General features: G+C 45.3%; 1 protein-coding gene across 1 annotated transcript in view; it reads left to right on the top strand.

The window, feature by feature from the left end:
- The window catches only part of LOC119976048 (carnitine O-acetyltransferase-like), a 62,665-nt gene that overhangs the window by 13,279 nt on the left and 30,594 nt on the right, over positions 1 to 18,792 (top strand). The window contains exons 2-7 of the mRNA XM_038816162.1: positions 2,411 to 2,686; positions 4,164 to 4,282; positions 7,291 to 7,344; positions 9,651 to 9,816; positions 17,114 to 17,288; positions 17,955 to 18,133. Coding sequence (XP_038672090.1) covers positions 2,411 to 2,686; positions 4,164 to 4,282; positions 7,291 to 7,344; positions 9,651 to 9,816; positions 17,114 to 17,288; positions 17,955 to 18,133 — 969 coding nt within the window. The remainder of the gene's footprint in view (positions 1 to 2,410; positions 2,687 to 4,163; positions 4,283 to 7,290; positions 7,345 to 9,650; positions 9,817 to 17,113; positions 17,289 to 17,954; positions 18,134 to 18,792) is intronic.

The raw sequence follows: 18,792 nt of genomic DNA, 5'->3' as shown, positions 1-18,792 counted from the left end.
TTAGCCCAGTGAGCTAAACCACCCAAATGGAATGTTGGCCTTTATAGTCAAAGGAAGAGTATAAAAGTAGGGAAATATTACTCCAGCTATACAAGGTATTGATGAGACTGTAACTAGATGTTGTGTACAGTTTTGGTCCCCTTACCTGAGGAGGGATTAGTATAATTAGAGGCAGTTCAGAGGAGGTTCACTGGATTGATTCCATGATGAAGAGTTTGTCTTATGAAGAGAGATTAGGCCTCTATTCTCTCGATTTGAGTACAAGAGGAGATCTAATTGAGGTCTACAAGATGATAAAAGTTATTGACAAAGTAGAAGTCTAGTGGCTGCTTCCTCTTGTGGGGCAATCTAGAACGACAGGTCATGGTTTTGGGATCAAGGGGTAGCAGATTTAAAACAAAGGGTTGTGAATCTGTGCAATTCACTCCCCAGAGTGGTGTGGATGCTGGCACAGTGAGTAAATTTAAGGAGGCGACAGACACAATGTTTAATTAGTAATGGGTTGAAGGGTTATGGAGAATGGGCAGGAAAGTGGAGTTGCGACTGAGATGAGATCAGTCATGAATGTGGAGCGGGTTTGAGAGGCTGAATTGCCTACTCCTGCTGCTAGTTCTTATGTATCTTCAAATAATTGTGCACTTCTGAAAAAAAATGTTCTGTGATTTACATATTTTCTTTGAATATTGGTGTGCAATATTTAGCAGCCTCCAGCTGCTAAATCCCTACGCTCTGCGGAGTAATCCTTCTCTAAACCTCTCCATCTCTCCACCCTCACTTCCCTCTTTTAAGACACTCCTTAACTTCGCTGTTTGACCAAGATTTTGGCTGTCTATCCGATTATCTCCTTATGTGGCTCAATGTCATATTTTGTCTGATAACATCAGGTAAAGAGCCTGTGGATGATTTACTGTGGGAAAGATGCTGCATAAGTACAAATTGTTGGTTGGGCAGTAACACTCATATCGGCGGCATGGTAGCACAGTTTGCCACTATTGTTTCACAGTGCCAGAGTCCCAGTTTCGATTCCTGGCTTGGTCACTTTATGTGTGGAGTTTGCATGTTCTCCCCGTGTCTGCGTGGGTTTCCTCCGAGTGCTCCGATTTCTTCCCACATGTCCCGAAAGATGTGCTTGTCAGGTGAATTGGACACTCTGAATGCTCCCTCGGACTACCAAAACAGGCGCTGGTGTGGCGACTAGGGGTAACTTGGGGGTGAAAAATTGCTTTATTGTAGTCTGCTGTCTCAGTGGTATTGTGTAGGGGAGCCACTGAGCAGAGGTGTCTTCCCCAGCATGAGGAGCCAGATGATGAATTTTTTTAACTTTTATTTGCAATTTATCTAAAATAACATTACAAAACTTTTCAAAATGGTCGTTCGAGAGAGTGTAATGATGTTCAAATTTTCCATATGATCATGTTGCACTCTGCGGTGCTTCAATACTATTGCAATATGTGTAATATTCACCGTATTCATTCAATGTGAGTCATACAACCCGAGGGGGTTCTTATACAATTTCCCTTAGAACACTGTCTGAAGGGCCTTCACAGCAACCTTTCCCCATTGTACCTCTGCAACAGCTTGCTGGCTTATTCCTATGACTCTCCTCATGACCAACTAAAGACAGCAATGTTTGAGCCAGCTTTTTATAACCAGGGTAAGAGTAAGAAAGAATTTGTTTCAGAAGTAAGTGCCACTTACCTGTGTTAAAAGGGGGCCGAGCAGATAATGCCTTCCCCTTGCTGTGTGGCTTGGTCTAGTGTTAATATCTATCCAGTTTATAATACCATGTAATGTTATCTTAGAATGTAAATACAGTGTGTAATTGGTGTTTTGGGAAAGGCTTTTTGGATTAGAATCACAATTACAGGCCAACCAAAAGATTGGTCCAACATATCAGCCTTGCATTGCACTATTTACTTTCTGCGGATCATTTGGAACAAGCTTAACTTATTAACATGCACTCAAAATAAACTAGTGTAAGGGCAGCACGGTGGTGAAGTGTGTTAGCCCTGCTGCCGCACTGCCCCGAGGTCCCAGGTTCGATCCCGGCTCTGGGTCACTGTGCGTGTGGAATTTGCACATTCTCCCCGTGTTTGCGTGGGTTTCGCCCCCACAATCCAAAAATGTGCAGGGTAGGTGGATTGGCTACGCTAAATTGCCCCTTAATTGGAAAAAATGAATTGGGTATTCTAAATTTATTTAAAAAAAATAAACTAGTGTTCAGATAAACTAAACCAACATGTCGAGTGAGCCACAGTGAGAAGGCATCCTTTGGCTAAAGTTTCAAGTTGCTGCCTCTTTCACTGAAACTGTCCATGTGTTTTCTGTGAAAGGATATTTTATTCAAGATGAAGTGTCTGGCCCTAGTCTGGGTGCTGAGTGTCTTTTCATTCCTATCTTTAAATTACAGACGGTCAGAGTATGGAGGCCTACAGTCCTCATCAAGCCGGCTGGGGCCTGGTGCCCTCCAGGAAGGCCTTTCTCTACCCACTCTCCGTTGCCTCAGCTGCCAGTTCCTCCACTGAAACATACATTAGAACGCTACCTCCTGGCATTGCAGCCTCTGGTGACCCCAGAGGAGCTGGAGCAGACCAGGGAGATAGTGAGGGAGTTCAGTCGACCGCATAGCATTGGACCGAAACTACAGGACAGGCTGGAAAGACGATCGAGAAGGACTGAAAACTGGGTACGTATTCTGGGTGATCAGGTAAATAATAAGGACATCATAATTCCTGTGTTCCCGCACGTTAGAATGAAAGAGCAGGATGGGGAAGGATGGAGGGTAAAGAAATCGTAATGACGCACTAGAACGCCAACCATCCAGTGGGAATTGGGTGGTAACTGGATTGGGCTGAGCTGCAATACTTTCTAGTGTCAAATAGCAGTCCATTTGATCAGCAGCCCATTTGATCAGCAGCCCATCCATACTTCCACTCCCTCCACAACCACCTTCATTCAGTCCAGGACAGGGAGCTGATTGGACATTCCAATGTGTTGAATAGCTGGTTATCATCAGTATCCAAGCATGATTGTGGGGCTGGATTATCTTGATCATGGAGAGTTTGGGAAGAGTCCCAAGATAGGATTACATTAATGGAGCACAAGATGAGTCCTACTCTTCCTCGTGGGTCCCAGGGGATAAACTAAAAACTGACTTAGGCTGGAGCTGTGCAGCCGCCGGGAATGATTGGAGACATATAGGATTCTCAGGGGGCTTGACAGGGTAGATGCTGAGAGGTTGTTTCCCCTTGTGAGAGAATCTTCGAGCAGAGGGCATAATCTCAGAGTAAGGAGTCACCCATTTAAGACAGAGATTAGGGGGAAGAAGTGCAGTAGTTAGCACTGCTGCCTTACAATGCCGAGGACCTGGGTTCGATCCCGGCCCCGGGTCACTGTCCATGTGGTGATTGCACATTCTTCCCATGTCTACGTGGGTCTCACCCCCACAACCCAAAGATGTGCAGGGTAGGTGGATTGGCCACGTTAAATTGCCCCTTAATTGGAAAAAAATTACAAGTAGAGATGAGGGGGAATTTCTTTTCTCAAAGGGTAGTGAATCTGTGAAATTCTTTACCACAGAGTGCTGTAGAGTCTGTGCCGTTAAGTATGTTCAAGGCCTAGATAGACAGAATTTAGGAAGGGAATCCAGGGTCATGGGGATAAGGCGGGAAATTATCAGATCAGTCACAATCTCAATGAATGACAGAGCAGACTCTATGGGCCTAATGGCCTACTTCGGCCCCTAAGTCATAGGATCTTATTTAAGCCACATGTTCCAACGATTTCCACCCTTAAAATGGCAACTCAAGGCCTTGCCTTCCCCAGAGGAATGTGCCCAGCATCTGAAATAGGCAGTCAGCCAGCAGTGATTCCCTTTAATAATAGACAATGCAAATATTCATAGGACAGCAGCTCTATCACTCCATTTGGAGACCATTTCTCATCCCATTCCCGGCCCTTTCATTTCCCTCTCACTGCCTCCGTGGTAATGCCCAGCACCCCTTGTTCAGCCTTTCCTGAATAAAGCTACTGTTGTGTGACCGCTTCTCATCAGTCCAAACACCTCACACCACTGGGTATGGGCCTATGTATCTTATTCATGGTTTGTTACCCGCAGCCTTTCTCATCTCTCGCTGCCATCGCGCTATCTGCTTCTGTTTCAGCTTACAGACTGGTGGCTCCAGAATGCTTACCTCGAGTGTCGGCTCCCTCTGGCTGTTCATTCGAACCCGGCTGTGGTGCTGCCCAAACAGGACTACAATGATTGGAAAGGACAGCTCAGGTAGGTAAAGGCACCACCCAAACACTGGCAATGGCTCAATTATTCACTGACAGCTGATCAACTGGCAGCCTTGCCCATCTCACCTCTGCCTGGAGATAAAGGTCAACCTATTATTAGCATTTAGCACTGCTAGCTGAACCAGTCTGTCAGCTTTTACTGGTTTGTTTGGTTATTGACCCCTCAACTAATGGAAAAAGTGCCTTCCTATCCACCTGATCCATATCCCTCATCATCTTATACATCTCAATCAGGTCCCCTCTCAACGTTCACTGCTCTAAGGAAAACATCTCCAGTCTATCCAATCTTTCATTAGAGATCAGACCCTCCAGCCCAGGCAGCATCCTGATGAATCTCCTTTGCACCCTCTCCAGTGCAATCACATCCTTCCTGTGAACTTCCTTGAGTCCAATGTGAGGACCCCACATTTTTTCACATATGCCATAGTTTTCCAATTACTCCATCTGTCCATAGAACATAGAACAGTACAGCACAGAACAGGCCCTTCGGCCCTCGATGTTGTGCCGAGCAATGATCACCCTACTCAAACTCACGTATCCACCCTATACCCATAACCCAACAACCCCCCCCTCTTAACCTTACCTTTTAGGACACTACGGGCAGTTTAGCCTGGCCAATCCACCTAACCCGCACATCTTTGGACTGTGGGAGGAAACCGGAGCACCCGGAGGAAACCCACGCACACACGGGGAGGACGTGCAGACTCCACACAGACAGTGACCCAGCTGGGAATCGAACCTGGGACCCTGGAGCTGTGAAGCATTTATGCTAACCACCATGCTACCGTGCTGCCCCATGTCCCTTCGCAACTTCCTTCCCCCATCCTCGCTGCCTATTGCCCCTGTTTACTTCATTCGAGCCATTAATAAATGTAGTGAAAAGTTGTAACCTCAGGGCAGGGGAGGCAGTGGCATAGTGTTATTGTCATTGGGCTAGTAATCCAAAGACACAGGGTAATGCTTTGGGATACTGTGTTCAAATCTCACCAGGGCAGATGGTGAAATTTGAATTCAATAAAAATCTGGAATTAAAAGTCTAATGATGACCATAAAACCATTGTTGTTTGTCATTAAAAAAAACATCTGGTTCACTCATGTCCTTCAGAGAAGGAAATCTGTCGCCCTAATCCGGTCTGGCCAACATGTGACTCCAGTCCCACGCAGTGGTCTGGTTGATTATTAACTGCCCCCTACTGAAATGGCCAGCAAGCCAGTTCAAGGGCAATTAGGGATGGGCAACAAATGCTGACCCAGCCAGCGATGCCCACATCCCAAGAATGAATTTTTAAAAATGTACCATTCTGTTAATCTGCATACCTGTCCTTTATACCCACTTTCTGCCTCTGACCTGCCAAAAAAGTTTCAACCCAAGTCAAAAATCTGTGACCGAATCCTGTTCTCTCATCTTTGTAAATATTCTCCCAGGTGCAATTTTTATCAGGTGCCTTCTGGAAATCCAGATGGATAACATCCATACGGATAATATCCACCTGAATCTCAAGAGTGGAACAAGTGGGTAGAAGGAAGAGCAATTGGTGGAGTTAGTTTTCCTCTAGACCTTATTCTGGATAACCTGCAGATAATCTCCACTCCTGAGCCACGCCTGGAAAGTTGAATTTGTAATGGGCACTGATCATCATTTTGGTGAGAGATGCGTTGCCCAGCAAAAATGACAGTCATAGGAAGTGCACAAGAACATATTGGATACATATGATTACAAGCAGGAGAAGGCCACGCCCCTCGAGCCTTCTCCGCATTCAATAAGATAATGGAAGATCTGACTGTAACCTCTCGCCTACCTCCCCATACCCTTTAACCCCCTGTTAATCAAGAATCTATCCGCCACTGCCTTAAAATATTCAAAGACTCTGCTTCCACTTTTGAGGAAGAGAGTTTTGGAGATTCACAATCCTTGAGAGAGAAACAAATCTCCCCATCTCTGTTTTAAATGAGCCACTTCTTATTTTTAATTAGTGACCCATAGTTGTAGATTTTCCCACAACAGAAAATAGCGTCCTTCCATCCATCCTGTCAAGACCCCTCAGGATCTTAAAGGTTTTAATCAAGTCGCTATTTACTCTTCTAAACTCCAGTGGATACAAGTCTAACCTGTCCAACCTCTCCCCATGAGACAAAAAGCCCATGCCAGGTATTCGTATAGAAATAGGAGCAGGAGTAGACCATGCAATCTCTTGAGCCTATTCCGTCATCCAATACAATCATGGCTGATGTTCAACTTCAACTCCACTCTTAAGCCATTATCCCTGTATCCCTCGATTCCCTTGGCTCCCAAAAATCTAGTTTTGAATAAGCTTGATGGCTGAGCTTTTACAGCCGTAGGCGATAGAGTTCAAAGGTTCACGACCTCTGAGTGAACCCTCTCACCTTTAGTCCTAAAAAAAATCAACCCAGCTTTATGCTGAGACCGTGGTCGCTAGTTATAAACATTGGGAATGATTTTACCCCGCCCCCCCACCCTCAGCCTGTTTTCTGTTGGTGGAGGTGGCCCTCACTCGGCAGCAGGATCTTCTGGTCCTGCTCATGTCTACAGGGTTTTCATGGCTCGCACATTTTGCCACTGGGGAATCTGCCACAGGGGGGATGCTATCAGCAGGATCGGAAGATGCCACCAGTGGGAAGGGCCAGAAAGTTCAGCCCATTTTAATGAGATTTTATTTACTCAGTGAAATGACAACCCAAACCCTTTGCCAGCACGGCAGTGATTGCCATTACTTGCGCTTTGTCATTACTTGCTCTTCCTGAGTGCAGTTTCACCTCGTGATTAAACAACATCCAAGCTCCCACTTTGCACAGATTAACATTTCTGAAAAATCTGGTTACTAATTCTCCATCTACATTTGTTTATATATTTAACTCGAGCTGGTGTTGACAATTGAATGTCTCTCTGTTCCCCCCCCTGCACCAGTCTCAAGGTAGCTGAACCATTCAGTCTTGCTTTATTTTCTCATCGTAATTCCTCTCCTCCCTCAGATTTGCAGCTAAACTAATCGCTGGAGTGCTCGACTTCAAGTCTAAGGCTGACAGGTAAGTTCTCCCAAACCCCATTGGAGTGTCCCAAAATTTGATGGATACCAATGGGAGCATGTTTCTTGGAAAACGTGGGGCGGGATCTTCAGGTCTAGCCGAAGACAACCCACCGTGGCGGATTACACAGTGGAGAGCCAGGCGAATCATACAAAATGCCATAGATTTTGGAGGGACAGGAAGGTCCCCCTGGTGGCCAACGACGAGCCACTTCGACCGCCGGGATTCACGCCATGAGAAGGGGCTAGAAAATCACATGGTGCATTAGTCATCCTTTCCATGTATAGCATCAAACAATGATCTATATTACACATTTGTTTATTATTTAATATCACAATTGCCAGACTTTACATGGGGGTAAACCCTGTCCTTAGTAGTTGATTTCCTGGTATCTTGGAATGATGCAGCACACAAGCAGGCCATTCTGCCCAACCTGTCTGTGCCAGCTAGCTGAAAGAATGGCCCGATCTGTCAAATTTCCCACTCGTTCCTTGTAGCTATTTAAATATTTTTCCTTTTCAAGTATTTATCCAATATCTTTTGAAATAAATAATTCCGCACGATTACTTGGCCCTTTGTGGCCCACATGCCCATGTGGCTCTTTGTATTTGTTAGCAACGTAACAGCCAAGGTCAGTAATAACTACAACTGGGGATGCTGGGCAGCAAGTCAAACAAACTCTTTTCTTTAAACAGATTCTATACATTGTGCAAACCCTGAACATTAGGGAGACATGTGGGCAGCACAGTAGCATTGTGGATAGCACAATCGCTTCACAGCTCCAGGGTCCCCGGTTCGGTTCCGGCTTGAGTCACTGTCTGTGCGGAGTCTGCACATCCTCCCCGTGTGTGTGTGGGTTTCCTCCGGGTGCTCCGGTTTCCTCCCACAGTCCAAAGATGTGCGGGTTAGGTGGATTGGCCATGATAAATTGCCCTTAGTGTCCAAAACTGCCCTTAGTGTTGGGTGGGGTTACTGAGTTATGGGGATAGGGTGGAGGTGTTGACCTTGGTAGGGGTAGGGTATTCTTTCGAAGAGCCGGTGCAGACTCGATGGGCCGAATGGCCTCCTTCTGCACTGTAAATTCTATGTAAAATTCTATGTAAAACGATGAGGAGTTTTGAGAAAGTAAATGAGCAGAAACTGTTTCCACTGCCAGATGATAGAAATTTAGGGTGATTGGCAAATGAACGAGAGAGGAGATGAAGAAGAATTTGTCTTGCTCAGTGAATATTCATGCCAGCATAGTTATATCCTGAGGACTGATAAAATAAACTGAACAAAATTATCATAAAGTAATGGGTTCAGTCAGAATGCACGGATAATGTTGTTTTTTTAAAATAAATTTAGTGTATCCAATTAATTTTTTTCCAATTAAGGGGCAATTTAGCGTGGCCAATCCACCTACCCTGCACATCTTTGGGTTGTGGGGGTGAAACCCACGCAAACACGGGGAGAATGTGCAAACTCCACACGGACAGTGACCCAGAGCCGGGATCGAACCTGGGACCTCGGCGCCGTGAGGCAACAGGGCTAACCTACTGCGCCACCGTGCTGCTTACACGGATAATGTTGAACCGCATCATTTATTTTTATTAATTCATGGAATATGGATGTCGCTGGCTAGTCCAGCATTTATTACCCATCCCTAGTTACCCTTGAGAAGGTGGTGGTGAGCTGTCTTCTTGAACAGTTGCAATCCCTGAGGTGTAGGTACACCCACAGTGCTGTTAGGGTGGCTGCATGCTTTTTAAAAATAATATTATTATTTTAAAAACTACCAGTTGGATTCTCTAAGGCTGGCAGGAAGAAGGCTCAGTGTTCTCTTTCAATTAAAAGTGTTTTTTTCCCAAACATGTCTGCTCATATGTTTACTTGGTTGTTGCAAACACTATTCTGACGCTGCCCTGAATTTTCCACCTGTTGGATGCATGTGATTTGCGGGCCTGGAAGCGGACATGAAAAGCGTTCCTGGCCGCAGTCAGCCCCAGAGTGCAACTCTATGCTGGCTGGTCAATGAACAGTAATCCAGGGTGAAACACATTCTGTGAAAGGCTGAGCACACAGCTGGCCAAAACGGTCGACCCATCAACTGTAAAAGCAGATAGGCCACGTAAAATTGCATTTTTCCCTTCATGAGCTAAGTTGTCTGCTTGACTGTAGGCGGGCATGCTTCCAATTATCTCGCGCGTGCTGACCGAAATATTGCATGTGTGCGCGATGACGTCGGGATGCGTGTGATTTCACACGCCCACCCGATCATTGTAAACTTCTGGCCACTGTGTCTAGCAAATCTGTCTTTGTTTTAGGGAAACTCTTCCAACGGAATATATGAGAGGCAAACCCCTCTGCATGGATCTGTACTCCAAAATCCTGTCATCTTGTCGTATCCCAGGGCCCAAACATGACACTTTGATAAACTACGGCTGCACGAGGAACCCACCAGCTCATGTTACTGTTGTCCGCAATTTCCAGGTAAAGTCCAGAAAAGCCAATGCATTATGAATAGTTTTATCTGAAAATTTCTATCCTCCTCATCATGGCCTGATTGGTTGGTCTACAAAGTACATTTTGGGCAATATTCATTCCTTGGCACAACAGCAGAAAAACACCGATGCTCAGAATTATGGAGCTCTGGATCTGTAAAGACTTAATTACCTGCAAATGCTCACATTCTAAGCATTGTCTTGCATCTTTGAATTTGTCTATATATATGTTTCTGGAACATACCTGAGGAAGGAGCAGTGCTCCGAAAGCTAGTGTTTGAAACAAACCTGTTGGACTTTAACCTGGTGTTGTCAGACTTCTTACTGTGCTCACCCCAGTCCAACGCCGGATTCTCCACATCAGAATTATGTTGACATTGTGGGATCTTTCCTTGTACAAATGGGCTGCTAAGATTCATTACAACAGTGATTAATTACACTGTGTTGGCTGTAAAATGTTTCAGGATGTCCTAAAATTATTCAAAAAAACACCATAGAAATGAAAATCTTTTTGTTTAAACTATGGGTGACGAGATGTTTCTGTTGGCAATAGGATTATATTTTTTCACATGTTCCCTGGCTGTCCTCCATCTAAGTGACCATTTTCCATGTGTGAGTTAGACCAGTGTATGTCAGCAGGCGAGTGAGTGCAACATAGCTGAGCTGCTAGCAAAAATCCACACACAAATACAGATTTTCAGCAACTGGCTGCCATCGAATCAAAAAGCAGACGCCATGAACAATATTTCCCTTCACATCTCTGAGGCATTAAGCCATTTTAGCATAGAGAGATGCCCACACTAAACTCTGCTAAATCAGCATTTTGAGAATTAAAACCGAAACTTTCCTGCACTGGGCAGTGAGACACATTCTTCTTCAGCTCAGTCGCCTCTCAAACAAACAATAGCAGTTGTTGACTAACAAGGACCAGGCAATTTAATATTGAGAAGATGTCCCTGGCTCCCCGCTTATGGGTGTGAAGTTTCAGCCACCATGAACTCACTGCTTATTAATGAAAAGGATCATGATTGGCCAAGCCTGAGATTTTGGACGTTAGCCTCGATTGTGACTAAACAGGCCCAGTGGAAAATTCGATGGGAGAGGCAAAATGGTCTCTCACTGATCTATCCTCATTAAATCTAATTTTATTGAATTAAAATCAGGACAATTGTACAATAAGTCCCCATTTCAAGTTGTCTTTTTTTAAAGTAATTCAGCTTTAATGTTGTGTAGTTAATGGGCCAGTATTTGTGTTTAGCACCAGGATTTCTGCATTAACATCATGTCACATCGGATCTGATGTAGCTTCACATGATCCGCTTAGCACCATTTTCGAGCAGCCGCTGGCTGACCCTTCCTCTCGTTGACGTGGGCAGCACGGTAGCACTGTGGTTAGCATAGTTGCTTCATAGCTCCAGGGTCCCAGGTTCGATCCCCAGCTTGGGTCACTGTCTGTGCAGAGTCTGTACATTCTCCCCATGTCTGCGTGGGGTTCTTCCGGGTGCTCCGGTTTCGTCCCACAGTCCAAAGATGTGCAAATTGGGTGAATTGGCCATGATCAATTACCCTTAGTGTACAAAAAGGTTAGGTGGGTTGCTGGGTTACGGGGATAGGGTGGAGATGTGGGCTTAAGTAGGTTGCTCTTTTTCTTTTGATTTGATTTGATTTATTATTGTCACTGTTTCTTGCATGCTGGACAAACAATGCATACCGTACATAGGGAAGGAATAAGAGACTGCAGAATATAATGTTACAGTTCTAGCAATTGTAGAGAAAAGATCAATGTAATACGAGGAAGGTCCATTCAAAAGTCTGATAGCAGTAGGGAAGAAGATGTTCTTGAGTCGATTGGTACGTGACCTCAAACTTTAGTATCTTTTTCCTGGTGGAAGAGAGTATGTCCGTGGTGAGTGGGGTCCTTAATTTTGCTGGCTGCCTTCCCGAGTCAGCGGGAATTATAGACAGAGTCAATGGATGGAAGGCTGGTTTGCGTGATGGACAGGGCTACATTCACGACCTTTTGGAGTTTCCTGCGGTCTTGGCAGAGCAGGCTCCATACCAAACTGTGATACAACCAGAAAGAATGCTTTCTATGGTGCATCTGTAGAAGTTGGTGAGGATCATAGCTGACATGCCAAATTTCCTTAGTATTCTGAGAAAGTAGAGTCATTGGTGGGCTTTCTTAACTATAGTGTTGGCATGGGGGAACCAGGACAGGTTGTTGGTGATCTGTACACCTAAAAACTTGAAGCTCTTGACCCTTTCTACTTTGTTCCCATTGATGTAGACAGGGGCATGTTCTCCACTACGCTTCCTGAAGTCGATGACAATCTCCTTCATTTTGTTGACATTGAGTGAGAGATTATTGTCGTTGCACCAGTTCACCAGATTCTCTATCTCATTCCTGTACTCTGTTTCATCATTGTTTGAAATCTGACCCACTACGGTGGTGTCATCAGCAAATTTGAAAATCGAGTTGGAGGGGAATTTGGCCACACAGTCATAGGTGTATAAGGAGTATAGTAGGGGGCTGAGGACACAGCCTTGTGGGGCACCGGTGTTGAGGATGATCGTGGAGGAGGTGTTGTTGCCTATCTTTACTGATTGTGGTCTGTGGGTTAGGAAGTTCAGGATCCAGTCGCAGAGGGAGGAGCCGAGGCCAAGGCCATGGATTTTGGAGATGAGTTTCGTAGGAATGATGGTGTTGAAGGCTGAGCGGTAGTCAATAAATAGGAGTCTGATATAGGTGTCTTTGTTATCTAGGTGTTCCAGGGTAGCGTGCAGGGCCATGGAGATGGCGTCTGCTGTGGACCTGTTGCAGCGGTAGGCGAACTGTAGTGGATCAAGGCAATCCGGGAGGCTGGAGTTTATTCGTGCCATGACTAACGTTTCGAAGCACTTCATGATGATGGGTGTCCGAGCCACTGGACGATAGTCATTAAGGCACGCTGCTTGACTTTCTTTTTGGTACAGGGATGATGGTCATCTTCTTAAGCAGATAGGGACCTCAGATTGTTGTAAAGAGAGGTTGAAGATGTCTGTGAATACCCCTGCCAGCTGATCCGCGCACGACCTGAGTGCTCAACCGGGTACCCCATCTGGGCCAGTGACTTTCCGTGGGTTGACCTTTGAGAAGGCTGCTCTGACGTCTGCAGTGGTGATCTCAGATACAAGTTCATCCGCGGCTTCTGGGGTGAAGGGCTCGCTCTCGCTGACCTCTTGCTCAAAGCAGGCATAGAATGTGTTGAGCTCATCAGGGAGGGGTGCGTTGGAGCCGACGATTTTACATGCTTTCATCTTGTAGCCTGTTATGTCTTGCAGACCTTGCCATAGATGGCGGGGATCCGTGTGGCTAGCCTGGGACTCGAGTTTGGTCCAGTACTGTCTTCTGGCACCTTTTTTTTTTAAATTTAGATTAGCCAATTATTTTTTCCAATTAAGGGGCAATTTAGCATGGCCAATCCACCTACTCTGCACATTTTTGGGTTGTGGGGGCGAAACCCACGCAGACACAGGGAGAACGTGCAAACTCCACACGGACAGTGACCCAGATCTGGGATCGAACCTGGGACCTCAGCGCCGTGAGGCGGTTGTGCTAACCACTAGGCCACCGTGCTGCCCTCTTCTGGCACCTTTGATGGATTTCTTTAGATCATATCTGGCTTTCTTGTAGAGGTCAGGGTCGCCTGACTTGAATGCCTCAGACCTACTTCAGCAAGCAGTGGATAACCCTGTTCATCCAGGGTTTCCGGTTGGGAAACACGCGGATTTGCTTCTTTGGCACCCATTCTTCTACACACTTACTAATGAAGTCAGTTACTGTAGTGGCTTACTCGTTCAGGCTGGTCGCAGAGTTTTAAAATACTGGCCAGTCCACTGACTCTAAGCAGTCCCAGAGGGGATTATCCGATTCCTCAGACCAACAATGCACGACTTTATTTGATGGATTCTCCCGCTTCAGTTTTTGCTTATAAGCCGGGAGCAGGAGCACAGCCTTGTGGTCAGATTTGCCAAAGTGTGGGCGGGCGATCGAGCGGCAGGCATGTTTGACATTTGTGTATCAGTGGTCCAGGATGTTTGGGCCTCTAGTGGAACACGTGACGTGTTGGTGGTAAATTGGTAGTATGCTCTTGAGCTTGGCCTGATTGAAGTCCCCAGCTTCAATGAACAAGGCCTCGGGATTTTTCGTTTCAAGGCTATTTGTGGTGGTGAATATTTCGTCCAGTGCGATTTTCACGTTCGCATGGGGTGGGGTGTAAACAGCCGTCAGGATAACAGCCGTCAGGTGCTGAACTCCCGTGGAAGGTAGTAGGCACGGCATTTTAGCGTCCGGTATTCGAGGTCCGGGGAGCAGAAACTTGCCAGTATTGCTACTTCTAGGCACCAGGAGGTGTTGATTAGGAGGTAGACCCCACCTCCCCTCGCCTTGCCTGAGGCCGCCGTACGGTCCATTTGGTGGATTGAGAAGCCCTCTGGTTGTAGGGCACAGTCCGGTGAAGCAGGAGTGATCCATGTATCCGTGAAACAGAGCACTCAGCAGTCCCTTAGTTTTTGAAAAGTGAGTCTGGCTTTAAGTTCGGCTGGCTTGTCTTCCAGAGATTGGACATCATTAGCTCGGAGTAAGCTAGGCAGAGGGGCTTTGGGGCCACGTTGTTTCACTCTCGCCTGCAGGCCTGCATGTTTTCCACGCTTCCTGGAGTGACGGCTTCTTTTTGAGCCAAGGGGACGGTGAGAGTATGCGGTGTTAAGGGTATAGTTGTGTCCAATGAGGTTATTCACTCTGGTCGGTGTGTGGATGGAGGATTTGTTGCCTTGCTTGCGGTTCCTGCATCGGTCGGTGGTTCCATGAGCCGCTGCAGACTTGGATGAGCCAAATGGCCTCCTTCTACACTGTTAATTCGATGATATTTAAGACTCTCTGACTAATCGACTCTCCCTCTCGACAACCCTCCCATTGGCAGTTCCTCCTGGTCGCTAGCCAATCCTCCCAGTTGATGGCCCATCCTGCCGGTCTCCTATCCTCCCAGCTTGTGGCTCACCTCTGTAATCCCTGCAACTCCTAAATTCCTCTTGCTCCGAAGCTGCTCTATCTGCCTGTGGCTACTCAGCTGGGATACCGGGAGCAGGAGAGATGGGGAGTGTGAGGGTCAGGTCTAACAATGTGTAATGAGCAGAGGTTTAGCGAACAAGATCGACAGCAATCAGGTGAAGAACATCAGGGTCAGTGAGCAGTAGGGAAATGAAAGGAGGGACCATATTTTTATATTTTTAAATATGTTTTGTTTTCAAAGTAATTTCATTTATAAATATAGGAATTTAGGAATGTACAGTATTTCAACTGACAAGGCATAGTAATTTAAAGTTTCTTTTGAGACAGAAAGTTTCCAATCATAACTAAAGTATGTACATTGGTTGAAATAAGGAAATCTGATTCGCCTGGGGGTGTTCCACTCTAAGTTGTACGTGTCAGGACAGCAACAGTAATTTTTAGCCATGACTGTATTCACTCTGAATTGTAAAATTGGTGTCTTTGACATTTTGTCATTTGCTGCCAGTAGATGGTAGTCTTGAGCTAAATTGCATTTTGGGGCGGTACTCAAAATGATGCTTTTTAAATATCTTCCTCTTAACTTTAAGGGAAAGAAAGGAATATTTTGGAGCCACTATACGATATTGTGAGTTCCAGAATTTAGATGGGCGTTACATCTTGAATGGTTGGAACTCTTTTTCAGAGTACAACTGTCCGGTTAATACATAGGGTTTTGGTACTGTTTACGGTGACATTTTGAGAGGATAATTGGTTATTCTGAGGCTGTGTCACAGTGTAGTTCCGTGTAGATTATTGGTTACTGAGGCTGTGTCACAGTGTAATTCAGTGTAGATTATTGGTTATTCTGAGGCTGTGTCACAATGTAATTCAGTGCAGATTATTGGTTATTCTGAGGCTGTGTCACAGTGTAATTCAGTGCAGATTATTGGTTATTCTGAGGCTGTGTCACAGTGTAATTTAGTGTAGATTATTGGTTACTGAGACTGTGTCACAGTGTAATTCAGTGTAGATTATTGGTTATTCTGAGGCTGTGTCACAGTGTAATTCAGTGTAGATTATTGGTTACTGAGACTGTGTCACAGTGTAATTCAGTGGATTATTGGTTATACTGTGTCGCAGTGTAATTCAGTGTAGATTATTGGTTATACTGTGTCACAGTGTAATTCAGTGTAGTTTATTAGTTATACTGTGTCACAGTGTAATTCAGTGTAGATTATTGGTTATACTGTGTCACAGTGTAATTCAGTGTAGTTTATTGGTTATATTGTGTCACAGTGTAATTCAGTGTAGATTATTAGTTATATTGTGTCACAGTGTAATTCAGTGTAGTTTATTGGTTATACTGTGTCACAGTGTAATTCAGTGTAGTTTATTAGTTATACTGTGTCACAGTGTAATTCAGTGTAGATTATTGGTTATACTGTGTCACAGTGTAATTCAGTGTAGTTTATTGGTTATACTGTGTCAGTGTAATTCAGTGTAGTTTATTGGTTATACTGTGTCACAGTGTAATTCAGTGTAGTTTATTAGTTATACTGTGTCACAGTGTAATTCAGTGTAGATTATTGGTTATACTGTGTCACAGTGTAATTCAGTGTAGTTTATTGGTTATACTGTGTCACAGTGTAATTCAGTGTAGTTTATTGGTTATACTGTGTCACAGTGTAATTCAGTGTAGATTATTGGTTATTCTGAGGCTGTGTCACAGTGTAGTTCTGTGTAGATTATTGGTTATTCTGAGGCTGTGTCACAGTGTAATTCAGTGTAGATTATTGGTTACTGAGATTGTATCACAGTGTAATTCAGTGTAGATTATTGATTATTCTGAGACTGTGTCACAGTGTAATTCAGTGTAGACCATTGGTTATTTTGACGTTGTATTTCAGTGTAGTTCATCCAGGGGCAGTGCTGGGGCAATGTTGGGTGGCTGAGGAGAATGGGTCATTTCAGGGTGAACGCCCTTGCGCCTGTGCAGCCTTTAAATGTGATGCTCTGATCTATGACGGAGTGAGTTACTGGTGCGGTGGATGAGCAAGACTCCAGTGATACATTGTGGGTCCGCCCCTTTAGTGCTTTTTCTAAGTGTGGGACTTTATGGCGGGGAACACTATCAATGCTGTTCTTCCTGCCCGCTCTTGGCCTTTGCCAATTTCTGATAATATTCCACCTTCTGTCCTTGGCTTTCACTGCTCCTGTTGATTGTCTCTCAACTTGGTTGCGATAATTATTCCAACAGTTCTTTCACCTGGATGTGTATAACAGTGATGGCTCCCCTCTAACTGTGGATCAGATTCACATGCAACTGCAGCAAATAAGGAATCTCTCATGGAAAACGGACAAGGAGCCACTGGGAGTGCTCACCAGTGACCATCGGAACACCTGGGGACAGGCCTACAATACCCTCATGAAAGGTAGTGTCATGCAATGATTAGAGTGCTGAAATTATATGAATCCATTGGGTTTTTTTTTATACCGAATGCTGAAAAACAATGGGATTGTTCATAATTTCATGCTTCAATTTTATTTTTGATAAACCATCCACTTATCGGGATAAATCTTCCAGCTCCGGCCACTGCGGGAATCATTGCGGGTGGGACAAAGAATTTGACAAACATTGACCTTGGGCAAGCATTTCCGGTCTTGAGGCCAGCAGGACGAGCAAATGTCGCCAATGAACTCTCAGCCCAGAGTTATTTAAAAGTGATACAATTCGAGTTTGGTTATTGATGAGTGAAGAAGTACTTCTGGGTTTCACAAATGCAAATAGAAATCTATAACATATCCGCAACCCTCCACCCCCTGCAACCCCTACCGGTAGTTGTAGAGGCTGGGAGTCGATTGACCTTGTCAAAATTGAGACTGACAGATTTTTTTCTTCGGTAAGGTTATTAAGGGATTGGATGCAGATCAACACTGATAATAGTGGAATTATGTTCCTTAATCGTGTGAAATGGGGGAACAGGCTCAGATCGCAGAATGACCTCCTTGCATTGCTTTCTCATGTTGCTTCCCATAATGCTTCCCTTTTCATGTTGTTTCACTGCCTTCTGTAATGCAGCGATTGATGTCTTCCTCAGACAAACTGAACAGAGAGTCGGTACGGGCCATTCAGAAGAGTATTTTCACCGTGTGTCTAGATTCCCCGGTCCTGAAGATCTCGGAGGAGAAGTACACGAGCCGTATGGCGGCTCAGATGCTGCATGGAGGAGGAAGCTACTCGAACAGTGGCAACCGATGGTTTGACAAAACTTTGCAGGTACAAGCGACTGACATCAATGCAATTTCTGACATAAAAATAGATGCAGTTGCTTTATACCCTCAGTGGAATGGTTCCCATCATGAAAGTACGCTGAGCATTCAGATTTATCACTGTTTACAGAGTCTTAAAGGTGTCATCCATGTCTGATCTAACACCGGCAGATATATCCTTAGGGAACTCAATGGGTGGGATTTTCCATTGCGAGCCTGCCCGCAACCACTGTGAGGACAGAAAATTTGCCGCGCGAATGCGGGCAGCAGGATTCTCTGTTCCATAGAACCAAAGAATCCACAGAAGGAGGCCACTCGACCCATCAAGTCTGCACTGACACTCTCTGAAAGAGCACCCTACCTGGGCCCACTTCCCTACTCTTTCTCCATAGTCCCATCTAACCTACAGGCCAATCTTATCATGGCCAATTCACCTAACCTGCACATCTTGGACTGCAGGAGGAAACCGGAGCACCCAAAGGAAACCCACGCAGACACGGGGAGAAAGTGCAAACTCCACACGGACAGTCGCCCAAGGCCATAATTGAACCTGGGTTCCTGGCACTGTGAGGTAGCAGTGCTAACCACTGTGCCACCGTGCCGCCGCTCGTCAATGGGATTTCCCACTGAAAACGCCGGGAAACCCACGGGTGGAGGCGTGCTGCC

Source organism: Scyliorhinus canicula, chromosome 13 (assembly GCF_902713615.1).
Source record: "Scyliorhinus canicula chromosome 13, sScyCan1.1, whole genome shotgun sequence".
Classification (NCBI taxonomy): domain Eukaryota; kingdom Metazoa; phylum Chordata; class Chondrichthyes; order Carcharhiniformes; family Scyliorhinidae; genus Scyliorhinus; species Scyliorhinus canicula.
Note: the sequence above shows the minus strand (reverse complement) of the source record. Positions and strands in the feature narration are given on the sequence as shown.